Below are 26031 nucleotides of genomic sequence, written 5' to 3'. Positions count from 1 at the left end.
ACACCATTGCAAATATTTTTGTCAAGTACACATTTAAATTGCTTCAGCAGGAGAAATTATGCTACTTAATTTGGGATATCCTTCCACAACTTAAATGAATAATTGCCAGAAAAGTTCTGATGTTCACAATGCACCTTTCCTTCCGCCTTCCTTGTTAACTTTGTCCCGTTGCTTTTATTTCTGGGCCAGTGGGATTTCCTGCATCATTTTCCTCCACCTATCTTGTTAATTTTGAAGCCTTTCAAATATATGTCAACAGATACGTAGAAGCACGTTTTCACTGTGTGCTGTGCTGAGAACTCATCTTGCAAACTAGAACTTAAAATAATGTCTCACTATTTAATTCCTGAAATTGCAAAGCACTACTTTGTGTTTCATAAAGATGTTACCAGGTTACCTGCAAGTGTGCAGACCTGTGTAGGTTGTATGGTCCCTGTTATGCCTGTCCATCTTTCTCCATGTGAGCTGGGATAGATAGTAATGCACAAATGCCACTGGATTTTTATTTACTTTTAATAACATACCTTAAAATAATGGAACATCTTGGGCTAGGGAGGGAGGAAGGGTGGCTAGTCTAATGGAGTGAATATAGAAATAAGAAAATTTTGGGACTGCCTAGTCTTGGGATTAGGATTGCAGAGTTGTAGCACTGTTTCTTCTGTTGAATGTGTAGCATGTGGATCTGTTTTCTTTAAACTGAGGGTAACCCATTCCTACCTCTTAAGAATTTAAGGAGTTATGTCCCTGTTGGCACAGAACTTTAAAAGTATTCGTATGCATATCACTGCTGTTGACCCTCATACCTTAAACAGAGACTTAAAACCTTGATCTGAGATTATCTTTCCAGTTACATTGGTTCTGGAGGGACAAGGAAGAGTTTTATGTTTGCTGTATACATTGCATGCATGACGTAGGTTAAATCTAAAAGCCATCCGGATCATTTGTAACTTTAGTTAACCCAGGTTTTGGATGTTAACCCAAGAACTGTTGAGATCTAAATCTTCAAAACTCCCCCCCCCCCCACCACCACCTATTTTTCCATTTTTTTGCCTTAAACATGGAAGGGAGAGGTGGGAAATAAAACCTAAACTATTGTCTGAATTTAATGCATGCACTTTAAACTGCCTGTCTAGAAATTTTAAAAAGTAATGTCATAAGAAACCTGCTTCAGGCAACAGGTGGAATTTATGGGCTCTTTTGGTAATTATTAGTTTCCTAAGGCATTGCCTCTGTAGTATTAACATAATACAACCAAGGCCAGAAGACCTCACTCCCTAATTCACAAATAATTGAGGTAACTAGCACATTTAATTTCCTATGCTGGCCTTCAGTGGATGATGATTTGGCTGTGTGTAATATATTTAATTATTGAGCTGTCTGTCATTAGACTGTTGTCCAGTGATGTGTTTCAAAACATTGAATAACAAAGTGTGGTTGCGCAACAGTGCTGTTTTAAAATGTGGGAAAGTAACAGGACCAGAGATTAACATAAAAAAGTTTAAAAGCAAGCAGAAAAGTTTGGGCAGCTCCACAGCATCCCAAAATCTGTTTTCAGGATGCAGGCACTACTGACAGTATGCTCTTCCTGGTACTACAAATGCAGCAAGCCAGCAGGTATTTCTTCTGATAGCATTCATAGCCAAGTTACTTTCCCTGATCGACCCTGAAACCTAAACAGGCCAAAGTAACTATTAACATGCAATCTGCCTGTTCAAATATTCTTTTTAAAACCTTAAAAAGGTGTCCCAGTAATATTCACATTCATGGTCTGAGGGAGTAGACATTGAAATACTTCTTGCCATAAAGAAACTTTGAATTGTACAGGAGATTAAAGTTTAGGGTGACAGTATCCAAGGTGACTACTGAGAAATGATCAGCCTATCTGCTGTTGCAGCACAGAAGCTTCCCTTACACTGTGCTCAAAAAAAACTACTTGGGTATCTAGACCACTGAACTAAGAGCGTGTAGTACTCCATTTATTTTTAAAAAGAATATTCCTTTGCCCTACCTGTAAGTGTACCTCTTCAATATAATGGCCTCAGCTGTGTATGGTTTCATTTCATATTGTACAGATTATTTTTTTAAAATAACTCTTTTTTTAAAAAAAAGCAAGGTGAGATTGAACTGCAGTTAGTAAATTAACTGCACATGTTGTTCCTTCCATTTTGGAAGAATCATGTAATTTTTTTGTTATTCTTCTGAGTGTCTTCCAGTACGTCTTTCTATACATTTTACAGCAGCTGGGGAGGATTTTTTTAATAAATACTTCAGGTCTTGTAAACAATAAAAAGGCATAAAATACAGGCAGTATGTTCATACTGCAGGAATTTTAGCATAATTTGTGTTCTTTCTACAGTGCACTTTGTGTGAACATTTTTCTAAATGAGTGCATATGTTTACAAAGGTAGCATACATTTTCTTAAGCTGTTTGATTTCATTTTATGGTGGCTGGGTGTGTGTGTTGCAACACAGCTCATATAGTTTACAATTCATAGCAGCTGCATTATTTAATTGTTTTAAGAGTAGCTTTGCTGCCCTCTTGTGGTCTGCATATTATGCACAATGATGGTTCAGATTGCCTTATCCACATCTTTTAAAACTAAAATATAGGAAGAGGTATTTGCTCCTTAAAAAAAAAAAATTCCCAATGCTACTTAGATTCACATGCGTGGCTTGCTTTAGGCCATGACATAATTGAAGTTGGCCATGAGTTTTTTCTTAATTTTTAGTCTGTTGTGATTCAAGCCTCTTGTGCCTTTCACTTGGATAGAGTAAGGTAAAAGACAGAGATTTAGTGACTTGACTCATGCAAAACAATACTGGGAAGTCAGCAGCTGAGCTGAGGAGTAGAACCTAGGACTCTGACTCTTGCTACCAGACTGCAATTTTGTAGAGGAATATTTTAAACGATAAAAAGCTAACTGACAAGGAGTCTTGATACTATACATTTCAAATGAAAGAAATGTGTGGGCTTACTTAAATAGTCCCCATATGTTAACACTTATAGATTTGAATTGATAAGCACCTGTCAGAAACATCTCTCTCACTTACCTGGAGTTAACCCTGGTGGTCATCTCTAGACCACAGTTTCAGAGTTGTAGTGTCAAATAATAAGTTGCTAAAGGTGTTCTGTCCACTGAGTTTGGCTTCAAGGTGTAGATTCACAGACCCACAAAGCACTCGAGCTTTTTTGATTATTTAGCCCAGGGGCCAGCAACACTTTACACCAGCAGGCCAAAATGGCCCAGCTCAGGTCCTAAATGGGCCAAATCTAGGACTTGGCTGCTGCTGCTGCTCCCCACCACCTAACTGCATCATGGCACAGGAGAGGCCACAACCACAGCACAGCATAACATGCAAGAAGTTCCCCGTTACTAAATCGCCAGCTCTGTGGGCTGGATCCAGCCTATAGGCCCTAGGCTGTTGACCCCTGATTTAGATACTAGTGAATGTTAGTTCTTGCCTTGAATTCTGCATGCATGACAGAGGGTGGGAGTTTTCTGTTTGCTTTAACATTACCTAGTTGCTTCTGTAAGAAAGGAAGTTCAAAATCTCAGTATTTAAGGAAGGGAGTTGCATTATTTTGAAACTAATATAATTAAATGAAAGTCCACTTGACAGATTTCCTGATTGCCTGTTCTTAAGTTTATTTTCAAAGCTACTGAGATGGGGATAAGGCAGGGTGTCCAGAGAGAGACTCACATCCACACAAAATGGCAGTTATCATGGGTTCTCCCCATAATCATGCAACTGTGAAAATGCCTGCCTTCCCCCTACCCCCACCCCCCATGAATACCAATAAATGTTTAGTTTAGTTTTTAGATTTTTTCTTTCCATATTGCTTTCTGTGTACATTCCTCCTGGGATCTGAAAGTCAAGCTGGATTCTTCTGCTCTAAGCCATCTAAAGCAATAGAGATCCTGCAACTGTAGGGAAGTTGACAGATCTAATAATGCTCTACAAGTAAAATCCAGGTCACCTTTCAGCAGTGTCAACTGCAGTAAAAGTGGGTAAAAGTTATGGTAGTTGGTAAAATAAACAGATTTTCCTGGATATCCACAGGCAGCAGATCTCCTTCATGTCACTTCCTTCATAAATATTTTCCATTTTTAGAGGTATAGGCAGTACCTGAGTATCTAAAGCTTTGCAAACCCAAAGGAATTCAGTTGACCAGGTGCTGTAGAAATCTTAACTGAGAGTGGTCTATGAACATAACCAGCCCTGTGCTAATTTTTCAGTTTCATGTTAGTCTCAATGCTACCATCCCAGAACGGAAGGAAGAACATCACATATAGTTCCTTTCCTCCCCATTTTTCTTGTAGATCATAATTTTAAAACTAAATGCTAGTCCCAAACTCTAAGTAAAGCATAGATTTGGATATGTCTGTCCCACAGCTTACTAGGGATTTACTTTGGTTTCTAAAGAATGACCCCAGGAGGCAAGGGACTCCTCTGTCTACTTCCTTACCTTTGGGTACTAATAGCATTATTTGAGCCAGTGCTAAATGCATGAATCAAGCCTTCTGCAAACTTTTTTTTCTTATCTGGTGGATCTCATGTAATGACAGAAGCCCCGTTTTATAGCTTCCCACCAAATGTGTCCCATAAAACAGTGGTTCTCAACCTTTGTTGTACCAGGACCCACTTATAAACATCAACAGCCAGTCCCGATCCAGTTCTCCTCACTCCTGACCCTCTGCCTCCCACCCAGAGACCCCTAATGTGTGGGGCAGGGGTTAGGTATTGGGCAGGGGTGGGGGATCAGGGGCCCCAAGTAGCCCCTTGCAGGCTGAAGCTCTGCCAGTCTGTAAGGGAAAAGCCACAGTTTCCCACAGTTTTCTCCTTTAAAGAAGAACCCATTTTTAGTTTGATGATCTATTTTTAAAGTTGGTTCATGACCCTTTCATATATTCTTACGACCCACTTTTGGGTCCCAACCCATGGATTGAGAAACACTGCCATAGAAAATCAGTGCTAGAATCCTTTAGAAGATTTTCTTGCAGCGAGGATTCCCCTTATGAAAAAATCTACCTTTCGTGTTACCTTTTGCATGCTCACACCAGGTTTAGAGATAGTCCTGTGCAGTGCTCTGTGATAGACACAAAGCCAATTTTTAAAGCTGAGAGCTATGGTTTCTCAAGGAGCAGTTCTGTTTCTTTTGGCTTTCTAATGTGCAGTTATATATACTTTCATTACCCATGCCTGTTTTTTTTTAGTTGTGAAATTTTAATTCCTTTTTTGCCATTCCCAAACTTCGTTAATGGCATGGGCATAACTAGTCTGAGACCTTTTTTGAAGCAGTCAGTTAATTTCTTTACATCATGCTAAGTTTGTATCATCTAACACATTGATGTTCTGTCTAGTTCAATAATAGCGGTGTGCTCTACTATTGTCCTTAGTAGTTGTCTGTGCCATCTAGTAAGAAACAGAGAGGCATTCTCTGAATCACCTGCCATTTTCAAACAGTATTCATGCTTTGACATTCATTCAAGACTTCCCCGGGATTGAAAGTTTATTATATAGGACAGATGGAAAGGTTAGATGTATTTAAGTCGGCGGGCCCTGATGATCTTTACCCAAGGGTACTAAAGGAACTGGCCAATGACATAGCAGAACCATTGGCACGGTTGTTTAAGCACTCGTGGCACTTGGGACAGGTCCTAGAGGACTCGAAGAGGACCAACATAGTTCCTATTTTCAAGGAGGAGAAGGAGGTAATTATAGGCCAGTTAGTCTCACCTCTGTTCTCGGCAAGACCTTATAAAAAATCATAAAGAATCACATTTGCAGGGGGCCAGCAGGTAACGCAGTTGTGAGGGGCAACCAGCATGTGTTTATAGCAGGCAGATCCTGCCTGACTAACCTGGTCTTTTTTTATGACCAGGTCACAAAGTGCTTAGATGCAGGGGAGGAAGGAGATACTATTTACCTGGATTTTAAAAAGGCTTTTGACACAGTGTCGCACCCAATTCTTACGAGTAAACTGAGTAGCTGTGATATGGATTTTTTCACAGTAAGGTGGGTGAAAAACTGGCTTATGGGACGCACCCAGAGAGTGGTGGTGGATGGGGTGGTTTCTCCCTGGAGGGATGTGGGCAGTGGTGTCCCCAAGGCTCTGTCCTTGGACCAGTACTATTTAATATGTTTATCAGCGATTTGAATGAAAGTGTTGAAAGCACCTTGTCCAAATTCGCAGATGATGCTAAGCAATGGAGCATAGTAAACACACTGGGGGGCAGGGAGTGAATTCAGGCAGATATGGACAGACTGGGGAAGTGGGCGGATCAGAATAGGATGCAATTCAACAAGGATAAATGCAAGGTGCTGCACCTGGGGAAAAAATCTCCAACACACCTGTAGACGAGGGGTACTGTTCTGAGTACCACAACAGTGGAAAGAGATCTTGGAGTCCTGGTTGATGCAAAAATGAACATGAGTCACCAGTGTGATGAGGTAATAAGCAAGGCTAACCGCACTCTTTCTTGCATCAGCGGGAGCATCATGAGCAGGTTTAGGGAAGTGATAATTCCCCTCTATCCGGCATTGGTGAGGCCGCAGATGGAGTACTGAGTCCAGTTTTGGGCACTGCACTTCAAGAGGGATGTGGATAACCTTGAGAGGGTTCAGAGAGGGGCTACTCATATGGTTGAGGGCCTGCAGGTAAGACCCTATGAAGTCAGACTGAGGGATCTGACTCTCTTCAGCCTCCACAAGAGAAGGCTGAGACGCAACCTTGTGGCTGCCTACAAACTCATCCGGGGTCCAGTAGGGATGGGGGACATTGTTTGCCAGGGTGCCCCTCAAGGTTACCAGAAATATTGCCACAAACTAAAGAAGTACAGATTTAGATTGGACATAAGGAAGAAATTCTTTATGGTAAGGGTCGCCAAAATACGGAATGGCCTCCCAAGGGAGGTGGTGCTTTCCCCTACCCTGGAGATGTTCAAGAGGAGATTAGACAGGCATCTGGCTGGGGTTACCTAACCCCAACGCTCTTTCCTGCCTGGAGCAGGGGGTCGGACCCGATGAGCAGGGGGTCCCTTCCGACTCTAGAAATCTATGAAATCTAAGGGTAGGAACGTCACTGCCTCTGGCATGGCAATGACTAGAAAAAGGAGAAGAAGTATAGACATTGCTATGGGAAGGGAAGAGTAGGAATGCATTAATAAATTCAGAATAGATCTAGCCTATCTAGTCTGCCAGATTGTTCGTCATAATGTATTTGGAGGGTTTGCCGACTTGAGGTTAATGCATGGGTGGAAAGATGAGGGCCTTCTGGGGGAAGATAGAAAGGGAGAATATTTCTGACAAGCAGCTAAACGTTTTAAAGCTTGCCAGCAATTCAGCATCACTTTATTTGTTCACATGGTTTGGAGGAGGTTGTTTATGTGTTTTGCTTTTCTCTCTTGCTTTGTATTGACAGTGGGGAAGCCCTGGCAATCATCAGTAAGCTGCACAAGACTAGCAGGGAGAAATATGCCTTTGTTGTAAAACTTGTCATTCTTGTGCTGCCAAATCAGGCTTCGTTCATTCCCAACTGCATGGAAATAACCTGGCAGCAGTAAGCCTTGTCTAAGCTTACATTAGGTCCCTCATCTAGTCTAACCTGTGTTGCCTCTTTGAGAGGCTGCTTTTGCTAGTGGTGACTTCTAGCAAGGCTATTCCAAGCAGTGTGTTCCTATTCTTTTAGACCAAAATAGATGATGCTGTTCAGAGTATAAAAGAAATCTGAACAAGTCAGAAACCTTTGTAGAAGTTTAACAGCCTTTTTTTTTTCACAGAGGATAGCTGGTAGTAGAGAAAAGGTATAGTAAGTTCCACCGTAAGGTTATTGAGACCAAAGATGTGTAAATTATGTTCAGTTCAACTGGACTCCTAGCATTGCTAGAGATTCCTAATGGATGATCTCATTAAAACCTGTAAGCTTTCTGTGAGACTTGTACCTGTTTTTGCTTACGTTTGAGAAGTAGTCCGAGAGTCGGTGGGCCCCACCATGAAATGTTTCATCTTGAATGTGTATCAAATCATTGTGCAGTGCTTTCTTTCAGTGCTTAGACTGAGATGGTCTGAGACCTGAAATACCAGAGATTTTGCTTCCTTGGCTTGTCCCCGTCCTCCCCCCCACCCTTTTTTATGGCTGGTTGGCCTGTTCTTGTGGCATTTGTTTTGCACTCTTCCACATGCTCTCAGAATCTTTAAAACCCATACTATCTTATAGTTGCCAATTATTGTGGAGTTAGGATAACTCAGTGTCCCTGTATAAGAGTACCAGTGTTTCATGGACTAATATTTACTGAGAAAGGGAAGGAATCTTTCCAGGCACCATGCTATAAAATCCCAATCTCTCTGCTGGTGAGAGTTTGGTATTGTTCTTGCAGTAGCAGATATCCCTCTGTATTGGAGCCTAATATAACTAGTGTGCCATTGGCGGTATACCAGCCTTCTCTTGCATTCTCACTGTCTTCTTGTCAACCTTCACATTCTGCAGGGATTCCCTGGCTGGGCTCCAGAGAAAACTAATCCTAATTCTACTAATTGTTCACTGCTCCCTTGTAGCCAAGTTATAGTTTAATCGGGTTCCCCTACCCTTATTATCCAAGAGCAATGAATCTTGCCTCCTTATGTGAAAGCTGACTCGTGTTGCTAGACAAAACACTAAGCATGTGAAATCTCCAAGTTAGGTAGGTAGACGTATCTGAGACATACACCTTGCCATGTTATTTTAGTTATTTTGGTGCCTCTGAACCCTGCCATCTGTAGCTGGGAGGGAAAGATGCTGGTGTTCATCCCAAATGAGTCAACTAAACCTATCATTCAGGCCTACGTACAGTAAAGACCAGTGTAATTTAATGAAGACAAAAAGCCATTGCACATGTAGTTGACAAAGAGATGTTTGTGAGGCAGGTTAGTACTTGAAATCTGGTGGTGAAGGGGGATATTTTAACATTCCCACCCCGCAGAAGGACGGATTAGTGGTCAAAAGTATAAGTGCAACAGTCAAAGGTGCCTGATCATGGCAGTTTATTACATGACTGCAGTGCATCATATGGGTCTTGATATATAAAAGACTTTGTTTAGCACAGCTGCTTGAACTGGTGATTAACAAGCAAAGGGTTTAACTTTGCAGTGGTCTAGCCCATCAGTGGTCCTCAGTACACTAGTCGCATTGACTTCAAGCAGTTAGGGATCACAGGATGTAGCAAATAAACCCAGAGGACAGGGAGCAGGTTGTATCTATCTAAGTAACACTAAAAAGGAAGAATGTAGGCTAGGAGCCAGGCAGAGGGAGAGTAGGGGTTTTGGATAAGTGAGTTAAGGTTTAATAGTGAGTAGTGTTTGTGTACATGCTGGGCAAGCTGAGATGTTAAACTAAGAGTTTGCCTCAGCAAACAAGTATGTACCCCTCTAGATGAGTGATTCTCAAACCTTTCTAGACTTAAGGTACCTCTTGGAAAATACCAGCTATTAGTTCCATTCCCCCCTTCTCCCCGCCCCCACTTTTTTTGGGGTATGGAAAAGTAATACAGTAATGTTTCTTTAACAAACTCGCGAAGACCACAACAGGCAGGTCAGAATGTCATTTAACATTGTGATTCTTATTTGAAATCTCTGGGTTTATCCTGTGAATCGTGTCTGCACACTGAACAGTGCCACAGCACCCTGGTTGAAAATTGCTACTCTATGTAACACTGATATGGGTAACACCATCCTCTAGTGTGGATGCAGTCCTAGCAGTATAAAACGGCTTATACGGGTAAAGCTAGGGAAATGAGCTGTACCACACTGAGGCACCTTTTATATAGAGTCAACTCTTGGTAGGCTTTTTTTAAAACACTTTTAGCTGAAATAGTGATAATGATATAAAAAGCTGAGCATTGACTAGTGTGAATTCTTCTAGCAAAGAGCTGGACATTTGTCTTTCTCTCTCACTTTAAACTTACTGGACCAGTGTTGATTTGCAGAAGTAACCCAAAATTGGAGAAAAACAGTACATGAGTGAAAGCAGACCTTATACCCACCTTTAGGAAGTTCATTGCTTGCAGCCATTGAGGATCTGCAAGATGAGATGACCTATATGTATACTGTGTGGTCTAATGTGAACCAATTTAACTGATGGAAAAGTGGTATTACTGTGTTGAAATAATTGATAAATCATTTTAAGCAAATGCAGAACCAAGTGCATAAAAGAAGTCGCAGAGGATGAGCCATCAGCATTCTGAACTTGTGCATGTGTGTCTTTTCCCCTTTCTCCAAAGGATATCAAGTTATTTTTGAGGTACTAGTTGATATTCAGGCCACAGAGCTGCTTACCCTGCTGCTGTATATGTAGCACCAGAACACCCTGAGAGAGGCATTGCTAATCTCATTTTCTAGTCTCTCTTATCTGCTGACAGGGTTGGAGAGCTAAATTTAGATATCTTCTACCATGTTTGGGCCCTGTTCCCAGACATCAGTGAGAGCATGCTGGGGTTTCTATACTTGAATCATAAAGAATGAGCTCCTGTTGTAGCCAGTGACGAGGAAGAAGACGGAGGAAAGGGGTGTGCATCTTAAAATAACCAGACCTCTGAACTTCACCACCTCCCCCTGTTAATTATAGAAGAGGATATTTTTAGGTAGCTTGCTACTATGTTTGTAAATCAGCCCCATGTGTTTCTCCAGGTTATTTGCATATGTGTGTGTCCCTTTCAAATCACAAAGCATATACATTTAAAAAGGCAGATCTTTCTCTGTTACATTTGTTCATATTTTATTTACTGTTGGCTTTATGTTTCATAAGGGCAGTTTGCAGTGGTGTGTTCATCAGGGATAGATCTGTTATAATGAGGTGTTTTCGCCTCTTAACATGAACAAAAAATGTGGTTATATCAAATGGCATCTGTGTATTTAAAGAAAAAAAGGCTTAATCATAACTGGTTGTAACTGAGGCTTATGGTTATTCTTAAAAAGAAATGTATAGTTAAGGCAATTTAAGTACTTCTTTTGGCAATAAGCCTGTTTTTTAAAAAGATCCTATAATTGAAGACAGTGATTGACTATTATAACATTCTTTTGAATGAAAAACCTGTTACTGAGATAAATGTAATAAAAGGAATTAATTTTATATACTTTGTAAATGAAAATGAGAAAGTCTGAGCTGTTTTGCTCTACATTAAAACAAAGTCTGTTTCAACACAGTGTCTACATGGATGGTAATTTCAAAAGTGGTCAGGGTTGACCTATCTTTGCTCCCCTCTGAAAATCCTACCTCCATATGGATAAGAAGCACTGTTAAATAATGTAAGGATAGAAATTACTACTAACAGCTTAGATTTTCAAAATTGATCATTTGAAAAAAATAAATTTCACGTTTTACCACTCATGCTTGTTCATGTTACTCATGATCTGGGCTAGAGACAGAGATTACACATAAACCAGTATAAGTAATCAGAAACTGGTGCAAATCTATAACACAACAGAAGTTCAGCACACATAAACCACTTTCAAAATGGCTGAAACTGATTTAAGATAAACCTGGATGGATATAGTATCAGACTGAGCTGATTTAAGTTAAATTGGTTTATTGAAATTCTGTCCCAGGTCCCCTCCAGGTTCAAGTTAACTCACAGTCCCCCCCAGATCCCAGGATGCCTTGCACCTGCCTCTCAGACCCCACCCTCACAGACCCCACCCTTGCAGAGTGAGTGGGCCCAAGCTGAGCAGTGATGCATGCTCTAGCACCCCCCAGCTTCTGACCTGGGCTACTGCGGGTGTGTGGCTGCATATCTGGAGTCAAAAGTAAATGTCCATTCACTTGTTTAGTGGTTCAAACTACGTAGCTTAGATTAACCTGTAAAAATTAAATCTATTCAGCCTTGGGCTTTTTGACTCTCTGTACTTAGCCCTGGTGATCAGTTTCATTCAGTTTCCAGTTAGCTTCTCCTACTGACTGTCATCCACAGTTGCAGATTTTACAGATTTCGGTTTTCTGACCCAGCACAGGAATGTCTCTTTTAAAAAAAGAGAAGGGAAAAGAAAAACCTTCCCTAAATAGGAATAATATTTCTTTCTAAAATTATGAAAAAGATTGTCCTCTTAAAAAAAAAAAAAAAAAAAAAGCTAATTAAAATACTGAATTTTATATTATCGCTTTGATTTTAAATATTTGTATGACTTAATCAGGTATTAGAAATCGCAGCCTCTTATATTAGGACTGCAATTCTTGTCCAGCAGAATGAGGTCATGAACATCTGAATCAGTGACCAGAGAGCAAGAAAAGAGAGCTCCCTTGGTTTAAAAACACTCGCTACTCAGCTGCCTTTGCAGCATGGCACTGTAGAAGAAAACCTTACAACAGTATGTCTGTCCTTCATAACCCAACAGTACGAGATGCCAACTCTAGTCTTTGAGGGCATAGCTCATGATTTTCTACCTGTTAATTGATACTTCACAGCTTTAAAAAATACTGCAAGTACATTGACATTATTGCTAACTATTATGAGTAGGGATCTACCTAATTTGTAGGGGCTGCCCCTCCCCCCCCGATTTCGTGGACAGGATGTGGATGGAACAGCTATTTTGCAACCAGAGTATGGCAGGGACCCTCCCCATGCCTCTGATTGGCTATGGGGCCCTGGTGGCCCCACCCCTCATTGTTGATTGGTTGCTTATCATGTGGCCCCCCCCACCCCTTGCCACTGGCTGAGAGGGCTGTCCATCATGCAACCCTGCCTCTTGCCACCAATTGGTGGAGAAAGGCAGGGCCACATGACAGGCAGCACTTGCAGCCAATCACTGGTGAGGGGCAGTGCAGCACCCATCTTGCGGGCAGCCCCCTCCTTCCCTGTCCCAGCGAACTGCCAAAAAAAACTTGAGGAGTGCTGTCTCCCTCTGGGGAACCAGCTTTTTATTTTTGGTGATTCCCCCTTCCCCTCCTGCATTGAGTTTTCAGGCATTGTCGGATTTCAAGGAATCCATGAAATCACAAATTCAGTAAATCCCTAATTATGAGGTTCTGTCCTGTCTGTCTTGAAGTTAATAACAAAACTCCCACACCAAGACATCAAGCTTGTAAAATGCCAGTAAGGAGCTAGGGGAATGGAGGGCAGAAAGCGTTATGTGTATCCTTATGTATCTCACTTGCGTTCCATATTTTATAATAGCCTGTAATGGCTAGCAAGCCAGCATTATAACAATGCAGTCTGTTAGCACATTGTCATTGTTACTTAAAGACAAAAACCATCCTGACCCACCAGGACATTTGCGTGTTAAAGGTATGCAGTTTAGATGATGATCACACATCCCTGGTCTTTCTTTGTCCCAACTCCTCCCTGATAGTTTTTTACCTTCGCTCATCACCTTTCCTCTTACAACTAGACTGTGTACTCTTTCTTGTGCAGGACCCTGTCTTGAACACTATTTGGATGCAAAATAGCCCCTCCTTAGGGTGAGCAGCATTCTCTGAAGCACTTTCAATGACAGTACCTCGTGTAACCAGAATCTATCCCTGCTGATGCCATAATCCTGCTTAGTTGACGAGTGATTCTCTGTAGGCTCAAAATTGTTAAGGAAAAAAAAAAAAAGAAACTGTACTGAAATGGTGTAGTTCGGGGTTGTAGAATGTAATCACACTGGAGTTAACATGGTAGTGGGGATCTTAATAACAGCCAGAGGTCAAGATCTTATTTTAATATCTTGTCTGCAAGCCAGCCCTTCTAGTGACACAGTTTTCATAGCGTTACATTGGAGTGCTGGTCTGCTATTGATACTGAACCAAAAGTACTTTCTACTGAATTGCCACCACTATCACTTCCTGCACCATCAAAGGAAATGTTACTGCCAAGTGCCAGCTGGGCCCAAAACCTGGTTACTTTGAGACTCTCTGGTTTTATCAGGTCAGTGGTAAGCTCATTAATTCTGAATTGGCTTGTAAGCTCTTTGAGGCATGAACCATATCTTCCTGTTTGTGCTGTGAAGCCCTGAACACATGTGGATCTGTGCATTTGATCAGTGATAATGTACTATGTCCAGTATTGAAGTTACATATGGTGAATGTATCCCAAATATCCCTGGTTTAAAATATTTAATACTCAGTAGTGAGTGTCTCCTAAATCTTCTGAATTCCTCTTGAATTGTCACTATTTTTTATGTAAGGGTAAATAATGTACGTTTCTCCTTTCTTACTCAGCTGACAATGTGTCACGTATTGAAGCAACTATATGTAGGCAATGGTAACTGAGGTCAAGAAGAAAGCTGTCTATTGGTGCAGCATTCATAAAAGGGGAGTAGTAGATGCGCTGGAGGGTAGGGCTAGGATTCAGAGTGACCTAGACAAATTGGAGGTTTGTACTAAATGAAATCTCATGAAGTTCAGTTAGTACAAGTGCAAAGTCCTGCACTTAGGACAGAACAGTCCCATGCACCAGTACTGGCTGGGCAATGACTGGCTGGGCAGTAGATCTGCAGAAAAGGACCTTCGGGTTACAGTGGACAGTAAGCTAAATATGAACCAACAGTGTGCCCTTGTTGCCAGGAAGGCTAATGGCATACTGGGCTGCATTAGTAGGAGTGTTGCCAGCAGATCAAGAAAAGTAATTCTTCCCCTCTATTCAGCACTAGTGAGGCTACATCTGGACTACTGTGTCCAGTTTTGAGCTACCACTACAGAAAGGATGTGGACAAATTGGAGAGAGTCCAGTGGAGGGCACTGAAAGTGGTTTAAAGTCTGGGGCACATGACTTCTGAGAAGAGGCTGAGGGAACTGGGTCTATTTAGTCTGGAGAAGAGAAGACAGGGGATTGAATAGCAGCCTTCAACTACCTGAAGGGGAGTTCAAAAGAGGATGGAGCTAGGTTGTTTTCAGTGGCAGATTACAGAACACGGAGGTCTCAAGTTGCAGCAAGGGAAGTTTAAGTTAGATATTAGGAAAAAGTTTCTTGTCAGGAAGATAGTAAGACACTGGAACAGGTTACCCAGAGAGATTGTGGAATCTCTTTCCTTAGAGGTTTTTAAGACCCAACTAGACTCTTGACTGCAGCGATATAGTTGAGGGTGGTCCTGCTTTGAGCGGGGGTTTGGACTAGATGACCTCCTGAGGTCTCTTCAAACCCTCATTTTCTGTGATTCTAAATATCTCCAGAGATACCTATGAATCAATATAAAAAGTGCGACATTTCAATTTCTGGTAAGCTCTGGACGTGCTAGCCTTACTGTGAAAGAAACCATTATGGGGCAAAATGACCTTTAATAAAATCACTGCAAGCTGAATAATGTTTTGTGGAATTGAATCTATGTTCGTACTTCTGGAATCAACTCTTTTTCATTAGCAGAGTTTGCATTAGTCTTTTCTGAACCTTGAATACTCATGCAGGAGCCCAGTGGTTATCAAGCTTTTAAGAAGCTAAGCACCCTTCCGCAACTTTTCTGAATGTGGCTGCATCCCCTGGTAGAGAACCACTATGCTCAACCTACATCTGAGCTTTTTAACCAGGTGATGCTACCTTCAAGTAAATCTGCCCCATGCTACTGCTGCACAGCCAGCCTGGGAAGGGTTGTGGCACATGCCTATGCTCCTCCTGCATTTAGGGCTCTGTGATAAGTCTGAAACAGGCAGGAGAGCAAGCTCATGTACCAGCTCTTCGTGGTCTGACCAACACAATGCTACCTGGAAACAGGCACGTGAGGCAGGTGGAAATATCCTGTACACCTCTGATTCCAGGAGGGGTGTAATAGAGGTCAGACTGGAAAAAGCTGAGCTACCTTTCCCTAAGGCAGGAAGAGAATGGACATACTGTAGTCCTCTACATTGGTCATTTTAATCTGGCCGTTGCTGCACCCCAGTTGAAAACCACTGCAGCAGGCTGATTTCCAGTAGTGCTCAGTTTTTCAGCTTATGCCGCAGTGTTTTTAAAGGGACACTTAATTAAAAAAGGCAACCCTTGTTCCCAGGCAGAATTAACACAATAGAACAAAACAAGATTTCAAACAAAAATTTAGTCATCAACTACAGTCCTCGAGCTTGCTTGTCTCCCTTAATCCACAGAGCGGTAACCCAATAATGTCAACCCTAGCCATTAAAAAAAAAACAAAACATGAATTATGTCTCAAGAAATCGGGAGACTTTAAAATAATGGATTTTTGGTTGTTCCTGTTTGACTTCTGATTTTCCAAGTTTTTCTTTGAAGCCTTGAGAATTAAGTTTTCTGGAACTAATTTTTTCAATATTTTTAATGAAAGCTTAGATTTTTATGGAATCTTACAAAGTCAGGAACTGAGATAAAAGGAAAAAACCACTATAAAGTAGACTCGTGATAAAAATCAGTGAGCTTAGCAACACTCTCTTCTCCAAACCCCAAACTGACAATGAAGGCAAAAAGAATATAAGCAATCCAAACTCCAAGCCCATAATTAACTAAAAGTACTTAATCAAAAATGTTTGCGGGTTTGTATTTTTTAATCTGGCATTGGTAGCTACACACCAGTGCATCCCCTTCCAGCCTTGAGCTGTTAAATGGAAATCAGGCAGGTGAACATGACTAATGAGTCCTTGGTGCCTGTGCCAAGTGTAATGCAAGAAGTAAACAAGCAGCATTAGTGGTAACTAATTTAGATATTTTTTTAGATGTCACAGGTTTTTTTTATTTCTTTCTTGTTGTTAGGGACAAAAATTTGACACCATGTTTAACTCCTTAAAATTCACTACTTCCACAAAACACTGAATCCAACGATAGGAATGAAAAATAATAAACCCTGCTGTATTAAGCAAGCTACAGTCTTTTCCACACACACTTTCTTTTAGCTACAGTCTTTTCCACACACACTTTCTTTGGGCCAGGAATTCCCTTTATGTTTGGTACTGTATAGTGCCAAAATTATTTGTGACCTTTAACAAATAAGTAGAAGATTATTTCCCCCTCCCTTCCATATGGTTTTTACTTTTAAGAGAAACACTCTAGATTTAACTTCTGTGCCTAATACATACATTACTCTTAGCTCTTCTAAGAGAGGCTGATCGGTTCTCACATTTCCACTTTCGGTGTTGCTCCTTTTCTGTCATCCCAGATGCACGTTCCTCAGTCACTGGAGACTAAAACCACATTTGTCCATTTTCCTCTCTTGCTATGCTGCTCCAGACCTTCACTACCTCCATTTCCAGTGTCATTCCTGGGAATCTCCTACCCCTAGGTGGAACAGATGATCTGTCAGGTTTTCTCCATTTCATTTATTATCATTATGTAATATCTACTTTCCATTTAATAAGTATCGAATTAATAATTGATAATTGCATGTATGTGGTCAATACATTATTATACAATTGTTTAATATTCACTATTATTTAAAATTTCTATTATAATAGCACTTGGTGTCCTAAAAAGGAAGAAGACTGCTTGGTATCAGACACTCAATAAACATACAAAATACAAACCTTGCCCTAGACTCTAGGGCAGTGGTTTTCAACCTGTAATCTGTGGAATCCTGGGACATCTGCAAAAGATAACTATGATCAGTCAAAAGTGTATGAATACTCACACTTACGATTCGGAGGGGTCTGCATCTCCATTCAGAATTTTTTAGGGTTCCACAAATGAAAAAAGGTTGAAAACCACTGCTCCTAGGTCCTAGAGAAATTGTAGTAAAAATAATACAGGAAGGATTTAAGTTTAATACATATTGGGCATGTCTACATATGCATGAATGTTCTTTTACTGATGTACAATTAATTTAGTACCTCCAGTATGAGGTACAAAATAAATATGCATTAGGCTGCACTAATACACAATAGCACAAGCGCACACTTTTTAGGTGGCACTTCTGCAGAGTAGCCTATTCTATTGCGTATTTGCATATTAGCACTTTTTTTTATGGGCCACTTCAATACACAGTAGAATAGGCTACTGCTCATTTAAGTACACATGTAGATGCACCCATTGAGTATTTATTTTCATCATAGGATCTCAGATTATTATAATTAGATAAAACCATGTCCTTGAAGGTTTCTGCACTTACTGAATGCTGATTCACCTCCTCCTGCCCCCCATTCAGCAAGCACAGTGTACGAGTAAACAGTAGCCTTTCTTGGAGTCTGTTTCTGACATCCGTCATACAGCACCACTTGTAATAAAGACCCTGTGGGCCAAATATATACACCCCACTTTATCAGTGAGATTTGAGGGGTGTAACTAGCAGGAACTTAATTAACTGTGTCACTGGTATTGTAGAAAATGGAATGGAATCCACTTTGCTCTATTGTGGCTTTATAAAACCATGCAAATCTGGCTGCAGAAAACAGTAACCAGGGACAAGATCTGCTGAGTAAGCAAGTTATACTTTTTATAGTTGTTCTTCTGAGCAGAGTAAATTTAAGTAAAAGACTGTTTGTAAGTATGTTTCAAGCAAGCAGCTTTCATGTGACACCAGCCACATCAGGATCCATCTCCCCAAATTCACCTGGAAAATGTGAAGATAGGTGAAAAGTTAGGAAGCATATATCTCAGGGCATTGGGCCAGGAATGGTTGTCTTTGTTCTCTACATGCACAGCAACTAGGTCAATCAGGTGTTGGGCCAGTAGACAATAAGGCAACAAACACTAAATGGTAGCCTGCAGCCAAAAAAAGTGTTCACATGCTTTCAGGCTATGCTTTTAGTCCTTCCTTTCTGCCAACCCTTCCCATATTTTCCAGTTTGTTTTTCTGACTTCAGGCATTTCAGCAGCATCAATTGCATGATCAGAATGGCAAAGATCTTAAACTTTCATTGCTTTTTGTACCAGATTTTCTTCCCCAGCAATGCCAGACAACTAGAAGCAGTAATTAAAAAAAATAGGCCACTTGGCTTTCTATATATAGCAGCACTCTGATCCCAAGAAAGCCAGCACTCTCATCCAGTCTGTTTTTAGCTGTCAGTGTTTGTAAATTAATATTAATGATGCTAGTCTTAAGTAATATTTTTAAATGTGTCTTCATTTTTCCCTTGCTGTTCCCAGGTTGTTAGTTTCATTTTTTTTTCAGTCTCTTGGTGTTTGCTTTAAAAAGCATCAGGTTTTGGGGGGAGGCAAGGGGGCTGTTTGCTTGTTTTCTAATCAGTTCTGTGTACCTTAGTCTCTTCTGTTCTGCTTCATCAAGATGCTAAGTTGACCAAGGTTTTCTCCACTGAAGGGCATCACATTCTTGGAATGCACCTGACTTGCATCAAAGTCCGTCTGGTTTTGATGTCAGCCAGGAGGACTAATTTCAGCTTTGGGGTCCTGCGCACACTACTCCTTATAAATTATGCATGAAGCTTTCTGCGTATTGCAGAGATTTAAAAAGATGAAACCAATTAAATTTTCATTGTGGGGTGGGAGCAGGGATTAGAAGGGGGAAAAAAAAGACCGAAGCAATGACTGGTGAAAGAAGTCAAGTGTGAAAACCAGAAAGATTTTAATTGTATGGCAGGTGTTAAAACAGTTTATAAACTTTGTTTTTTCCCACTTTTGTTTCTTCATTTACCCATTTCATGAACTGGTTCAGTTTACCCAATATTTCAATATATAGCTGGAAAACTGAAGAACATAAAATATTTGCCACAAATAATCACTCGTGTATTTTTTATTTATTTCGGTATTTTCCTCTGTAAACTTGCATGGCCTTATTTCCAGAGGCACTGTTGTGTCTGGAAGCCACGGGTATTCAGAGGCTCTTCATATCAAACTACTACATGGTCAAGGAGCTTATGATGTTCCAGTATCATAAATGAAACTTTTTTTTTTGGAGGCACTATGCTCTCTGAAGCCACGATCCTCCTTTCTTTGTGCCTAGGTGTTCATTTGTAATGTTTCTTTGTGGCTAGATTTTCATGTGGGCCACAGCATGGAAAAGACTGGGAACTTTCTCATCTGTTTTTTCTGTTCCACGAATGCTTAGGTCACACCTACCACCATACAATCTGAGTGTTACCAGTAGTACATTACGTAACATGAGTAGTGCCCTTACAGACAGGGTTGGGAATGGAGACTCCACAAAGTCCTGTGTTCTGTTTCTAACTCTGCCACTGATTTGCTTTGCGGCCCTGTCAGTCTTTCTCATCCTGTCTCTAGTTCTCCATCTAAAAATAGGAAGTAGTAATTCCGATCTTGCTCAAAAGAGTCACAAAATGGCGCTTACCTGGTATTTAGGTTTAATTCTCTGCCCTGTGTGACCTCGGGCAAGCCAATTTGTCTGTACCACAGGTCTCCATTGGTAATATGGGAATAACTGCACTTCTCTACAGGGTGTTGCATGGTATTTGATTTCTTACCTTAATAAGTGAACTACCCCAGTTGCTCCAATATTGCTGTAATAAGTCCCCCTATACAATAGATAGGTTGAGACTCAGTAAACTCTGTAAATCTTATAACACATGTAACTAAAATGTATTGTAGTTTTGTAAGCATCATCTAATGGTTGCTCTTTGGTCAGCTTTAATGTCCTAGCCAACAGGACAGAGCAATGCAGTTGCAGTGCAAGGTAAGTGTAAAGGTTTCTTCTTCTTTGCTGACTACTAACTCTTTCTGTGTAGATTTGATTTTCGTAAAATTTCTCCCAGGTCTTATGCTTGATCCTTTGATGTCCACAGTGAGTTTTGAACCTCCAACACTGAAAATCAGCATCAAACAGTTCTAAGCTTCGAGTTCTATTCTCAACTTAATGAATGTTACAATTTTGACACATTAATCGTAATAATAATATTAACTAACATGTCAGGAATGTACCTTGGAGTTGGCACCTAGACTCAGTTACTTCGGTAACTTTGGACTTTCACAAGCGAGAAAATTGGAGTATGTTAAATGATCCATGCATCTTGTAACTTTGTATTGGGCCAATACAGCAAAGTGCTCAGCATCATCCACTCCCATTGAAATCTCATTGAACTGAAGGTGGTCAGCTCCTTGCACAATTGGTCTGTTAGTCTCTATGTAGGAGAAATACCAGTAGAAAAGGAGTGTCATTTCTGGTTCGTTGCATCATATGATGTGTCTGGAGGGAGTTGTTTTATACTGTTTGCATATCTGTTTCTTATAGGCCACTGTCATAAGAAAAACCCAGATGACAACCATGACAAGCAGAAGTACTTTGGTGACCCCCAGGAGTCAGTAACAGCTGAAGAAGAAAATTCTGAGGGAGGTACAGAAGACACCACAGAATATCGCATTCAGAGTTCAACAAGGGACCCTTCATCTCTGAGACTGGAAAGTAAGTTAGCCTTAGCATTTCAGTGCATGCTTGAATAATGAGTTGGTCTCTAGCCTTGAAGGCTGGCTTCTTTTTCACAAGCACCACGAGGCTGAAACTCCTGTGACAAGACAGGAGAACGGCTCTTTAATTCCATTGATTTCTTATTTGATCTTTCTAGTTCTGCCCAGATATCTGACACATTAAAGGTACAGCAGTTTGGTTCTGAGGTGGCTCAGCCATCCATGCTGATTGAATTTTTTGTATCCCTTCAGCAATCCATTTTTTCTACTTCATCTGGGCAAAAACACAGACTGTGTGTATCACTTTCACTTGCATGAACATGGCTAAATGGGATGCCCTAGTTGCTGGAATGGGTGCTTAGTCTACAATGAAAGAATAGAAAAAGACTGAAAAGTTTTAAAATAAAATATGGAGGATCTTGAATATATTCTACTTCTTAGTGGCAGAATCACTAGGGAGATACTGTATAAGGCTTTAATGGAATCCCCGGCATGATTATATAAGTTAGAGAACAGCATGCATTAATTTTTAATGCCCTTCAGACAACAAACCTGAGGAGGTTCCAGCAAACCTTTTGCCTCTCCATAGTGAAACAATAGGAAGCAGGTAGGCTACTGAAACGGATCTGGTTAACGTTTCACCCTGGGACACTTGAAAACTTCTTAGGAAGTTTGCAGTTTTACAGAGGAAGAGAGAACAGCTGCAAACAGATGTTTCCTTTGTGCCACCATAAAAATGTTTATAACGGCACAAAACAAAGACAAACAGCCATCCATGCCATTAGGATCATAGGGAAGTATGGCTGGAAGGGACCTTATGAGGTCATCTAGTCCAGCTCAAGGCAGGATCATTCCTGACTAAGCCATCCCAGCCAAGTGTCTATCTAACCTGCTTTTGAAAACTTCCAAGGATGGAAATTCCACAGTCATATCATAGTATCATAGTACTTAGGGTCGGAAGGGACCTAAACAGATCATCAGGTCCGACCCCCTGCCCCAGGCAGGAATGGGTGCTGGGATCATATCACCCCAGCCAAAAATCTGTCCAGCCTCCCCTTGAAGACCCCCACGGTAGGAGAGATCACCACCTCACTTGTGAGCCCGTTCCAGAGCCCGGCAGCCCTAACTGTAAAGTAATGTCTCCTGATGTCCAGCCTGAACCTTCTCTCTAACAATTTGTGGCTGTTATTCCTCATAACCCCAGGTGGTGCCTGGGGGAACAGAACCTCCCCCAATTCTTGCTGGTCCCCCCTGACTAGTTTGTAAACAGCCACCAGATCCCCTCTCAGCCTCTTCTTGTGGAGGCTGAATAGGTTCAGGCCCTTTAGCCTCTCTTCGTAGAGCCTGCCCCACTGCCCCTTGACCATGCGAGTGGCCCTCCTCTGGCCCTCTCAATGCTAGCCACATCCCTCTTGAAGAACGGCACCCAGAACTGGATGCAGTACTCCAACTGCGGCCTGACAAATGCCACATAGAGGGGAAGGATCGCCTCCCTGGACCCGCTTGTGATGTTTGATTTGAACCAGCAGAAGACCTGATGCATAGAACACTGCTTCCCTTTTTTAACAGTCTGTGGGTACTACAGTAAATAACAATAATGTTGGTGATGTTATTAACACTCCATTTCAGACACAGTCATCGCAGAAAGCAATGGTTCAGAAGGGCTGGAAAATTTGGGAGATGCTCAGATGTCTGAAGAGATGTTGGCTTTGGTGGATGAGTTTGAAAATTCCTGGCCTCTGGAAGCCTTTGAAGGGGCACTAGAGGTGAAAGGTCGTCGGATGGACCTCCAGGGTATCCGAGTCCTAAAGAAAGGCTCCCAGGATGGGCTGACTAGTTCTTGTTTTGGGGATTGTGGAGATGATGATGAAGCTGAATGGGTAAGAACAAGCATTTGCAAGATCTAGTCTAGTAGCCTTTGTAAACTGTATCCTAATTTCCTGTACAAAAAACTATTCTGATTTGAAGGGAGAGATAACAGTTCAGAGTTTTTGCCTTTGATACCAGAGCCTTTTATCTCCAGATCACCAATTACAAACACCCCAAACCTATGACTATCTGAGAGCTGGTTTGGTGGCATATGAAATGAATTAGTAATTTCAGTCCACCTCCAAACAGACAAGTTTCAGCATCATTAAAATTCCTGCCTTAATTGTTATTAATTAGTATCTTTATTAGTGGCAAAGGCCCAAATATTGAGTGAATCATCATGCTTCAGAATTTTCTCACTGCTGGCGGCAGTCCAGTCCCTCAGGTTGTTTCACTTACAGGGAATAAGAAGGACATTTGCATTAAGTTGTCCATACAGTTGCCTGTTGGGTGAATAGAAAACTTTGAGCAAACGCCAGATAAGAAAATCTTGGAAAGCAAACTGCATTACTTTTGACATAGGCATAAATCATTTTCTTTTATTGTTAATCTAGTTCTGTTTATTAATTTTATATATATATATATACACACACACACACAATTCTATTCTAATTGGCTTAGACTTCCTACCAATAGGAAACGATTATAAAGGAGAGAGTAAAATTTTAACTAAAACTGTTCTTCTATGTGAAGGGGTTTGCATACATTTTAATAGCACTAGGAACAGAGCAGAATGGAAAATGCTCTTGTTCTGTAGAAGGCAAACGTTTGTTTTTTCTCGTTAGAAGAGTCATCTGTATATTGCATTGGTACATCATGGTGCATTGAAGGTAAACAGGCTAGGGGAGTAGCTAAAGGTGAAGAAGGAGAGGAATCTATGCTGGTTCCAAAATTGCCCTAGAGTCAAACCTACTTACTAGAACCGGGATTGTCAACTGGGGGTATTTGGAAAGGTGGTAAGTGGTACACACGGGAGGGTGGGGATGGAGCACTGCCATCCACTACCCTGTGCCACCACCTCCCTGAAGTGGGGGGGGGCGGAGTTCGCATGTGGCAGCCACCCTGTGCTGCCACTGCCATGTGTTGCACATGCAGTTCTGCGGGCTTCTGACAGGTAGCGCACGATTGTCTGGGCGCAAGGCCCATCTGCAGCCTGTGGAGCTGCATGTGCAATCAGCTGTGCGACCGCCACCTCTGCCCACCGCCCTGCACCACCGCATGCAAGCCCCCTCCTCCCCCCTTTCCGTGTCCAGCCGCCACCCCCACCCCACATCCAGCCAGAAGGGATACACTCCTTTAAAAAGGTTGAAAACCCCTGCACTAGAACAAGCCAAACACTTGTTCCAACAATTTGCCCAATGCATTTGTAACTTTTAACCCTAGCAATGTTCTTCTTTTATGGAGGCAAAGATTTCTTAGGGTGTTATCTTTTATTGGACCAACTTTGTAGTAGAGTTAGACAAGCTTTCAAATGCAAGACATTCTTTATCAGGTCCTCTGTAGCACAGTTAGACAAGCATTTGAAAGCCTGTCTAACTGTGCTACACAGTTGGTCCAATAAAAGATATCACCCTAAGAAATCCTTGCTTTTTGCATAATTTTCTGGACCATCACAGCTACAACATCACTCTTACACTTCTTTTACAGATCACATTCCAGGTCAAACGATTAAAGAAACCAAAATCAGAAACCGTGGATCTTCAGGAGCCCACTGGGAGAAATGGAGAAGAAGAGGTTAATGGGGAAAATGAAAACCTTTATGAAACTGCACTGGAAATCAGTGGCCCCAAAATACCCTCCCCAGGACCATCAGGTAAATTGCTGTTTTTAAGAAAAGCCGGTCTTTCACTGGTCCTAATTCCATGCATTTATATTTCAAAAGTATGATAATGAAAGATTATATGGAGACCACTTACGCAGAGGAGAAAAGATGCATGATTATAATTCTGTCCTATAAACACTCTCTTAGGAGCACCTGTGCAGTATAACTTTATTTTGCATACCATTTTTCACCTCGGCTGTTTCCTGAAACTGAAAAATAATAGTGGAAACAAATTAAGAGAAGAGATAAGGAGGAAAAGATGCATTTTGGGTGATAGCTTAATGAGGAGGTAAAGTAGTATTTTTACTGCTGTTTGCCCAGTTTCTTCCAGGTTGATCTGGTAACCTAGAAGGCTGCTTCACACTTGGAAGGTTTTAATGTGCATTTTTTAACAAGCTCCCATTCTGGCAAGTGAAAAAATCCAACTTGTTAAATTAAATATTTAAACAGTGAAGATTATTTGATGCCAAGTAATCAAATAATTACTTATATTAATAATTACTTAATATTAAAACTGGATCTTGATCTGTGAACTTCTGCTTCCTCAGATTACTGGCCTTATAAATTCTCTCTCTCCATCTCTCTCTCTTCCCCTCCCACCCCACCCTCTTTTATACGGCCCTACTGTATCTGAGTGTCTCCCAATCTTAAAGACCACAAGACCACTCAGAGAAAGGGAAATGAAATTATCCCCATTTTACAGATAGGGACTGTAGGCACAGAGAGGCAAAAAGCCAGAATCACAGAGGTCACTAGACATCTAACTCCTTGTCAGGTCATACAGGGTGTTTCTGGTGGAGCAAGGAAATCTAGCTTTCCTGTGCCTCAGACTGGTTTCCTTACTAGTCAACCATCCTTCTCACTATATATCATTCTTTCCTACTACCACCAAGGGGCTTAGAAATAAACTTATTGACTAAATTAGGAGTGGTAAAATATATTGCATAGTATTTATGCAATGAGAGATGATCAAATCCACATGAATTTTCCCCATGACATACTGCACAGTTTCTCTGAGAATTAGGATTATAGATTTATTTTAATTTTGCAAAATTATAATCTATGCCTGTGAGTACCAGCATCTCAATGCCTGGGTGCTACATTGCTCCCAAGTAGTTTCATAGTTTCTAGGGTCGGAAGGGACCTGAG

At 41.1% G+C, this 26031-nt stretch overlaps 1 protein-coding gene across 1 annotated transcript in view; it reads left to right on the top strand.

The window, feature by feature from the left end:
- Positions 1 to 26031, top strand: part of TTC17 (tetratricopeptide repeat domain 17) — a 107906-nt gene that overhangs the window by 66779 nt on the left and 15096 nt on the right. The window contains exons 17-19 of the mRNA XM_019519367.1: positions 21019 to 21189; positions 22821 to 23071; positions 24708 to 24873. Coding sequence (XP_019374912.1) covers positions 21019 to 21189; positions 22821 to 23071; positions 24708 to 24873 — 588 coding nt within the window. The remainder of the gene's footprint in view (positions 1 to 21018; positions 21190 to 22820; positions 23072 to 24707; positions 24874 to 26031) is intronic.

This window comes from Gavialis gangeticus, unplaced genomic scaffold, assembly GCF_001723915.1.
Source record: "Gavialis gangeticus isolate Ggan-Ray unplaced genomic scaffold, GavGan_comp1, whole genome shotgun sequence".
Classification (NCBI taxonomy): domain Eukaryota; kingdom Metazoa; phylum Chordata; order Crocodylia; family Gavialidae; genus Gavialis; species Gavialis gangeticus.
This window is presented reverse-complemented; position numbering and strand designations above follow the sequence as displayed.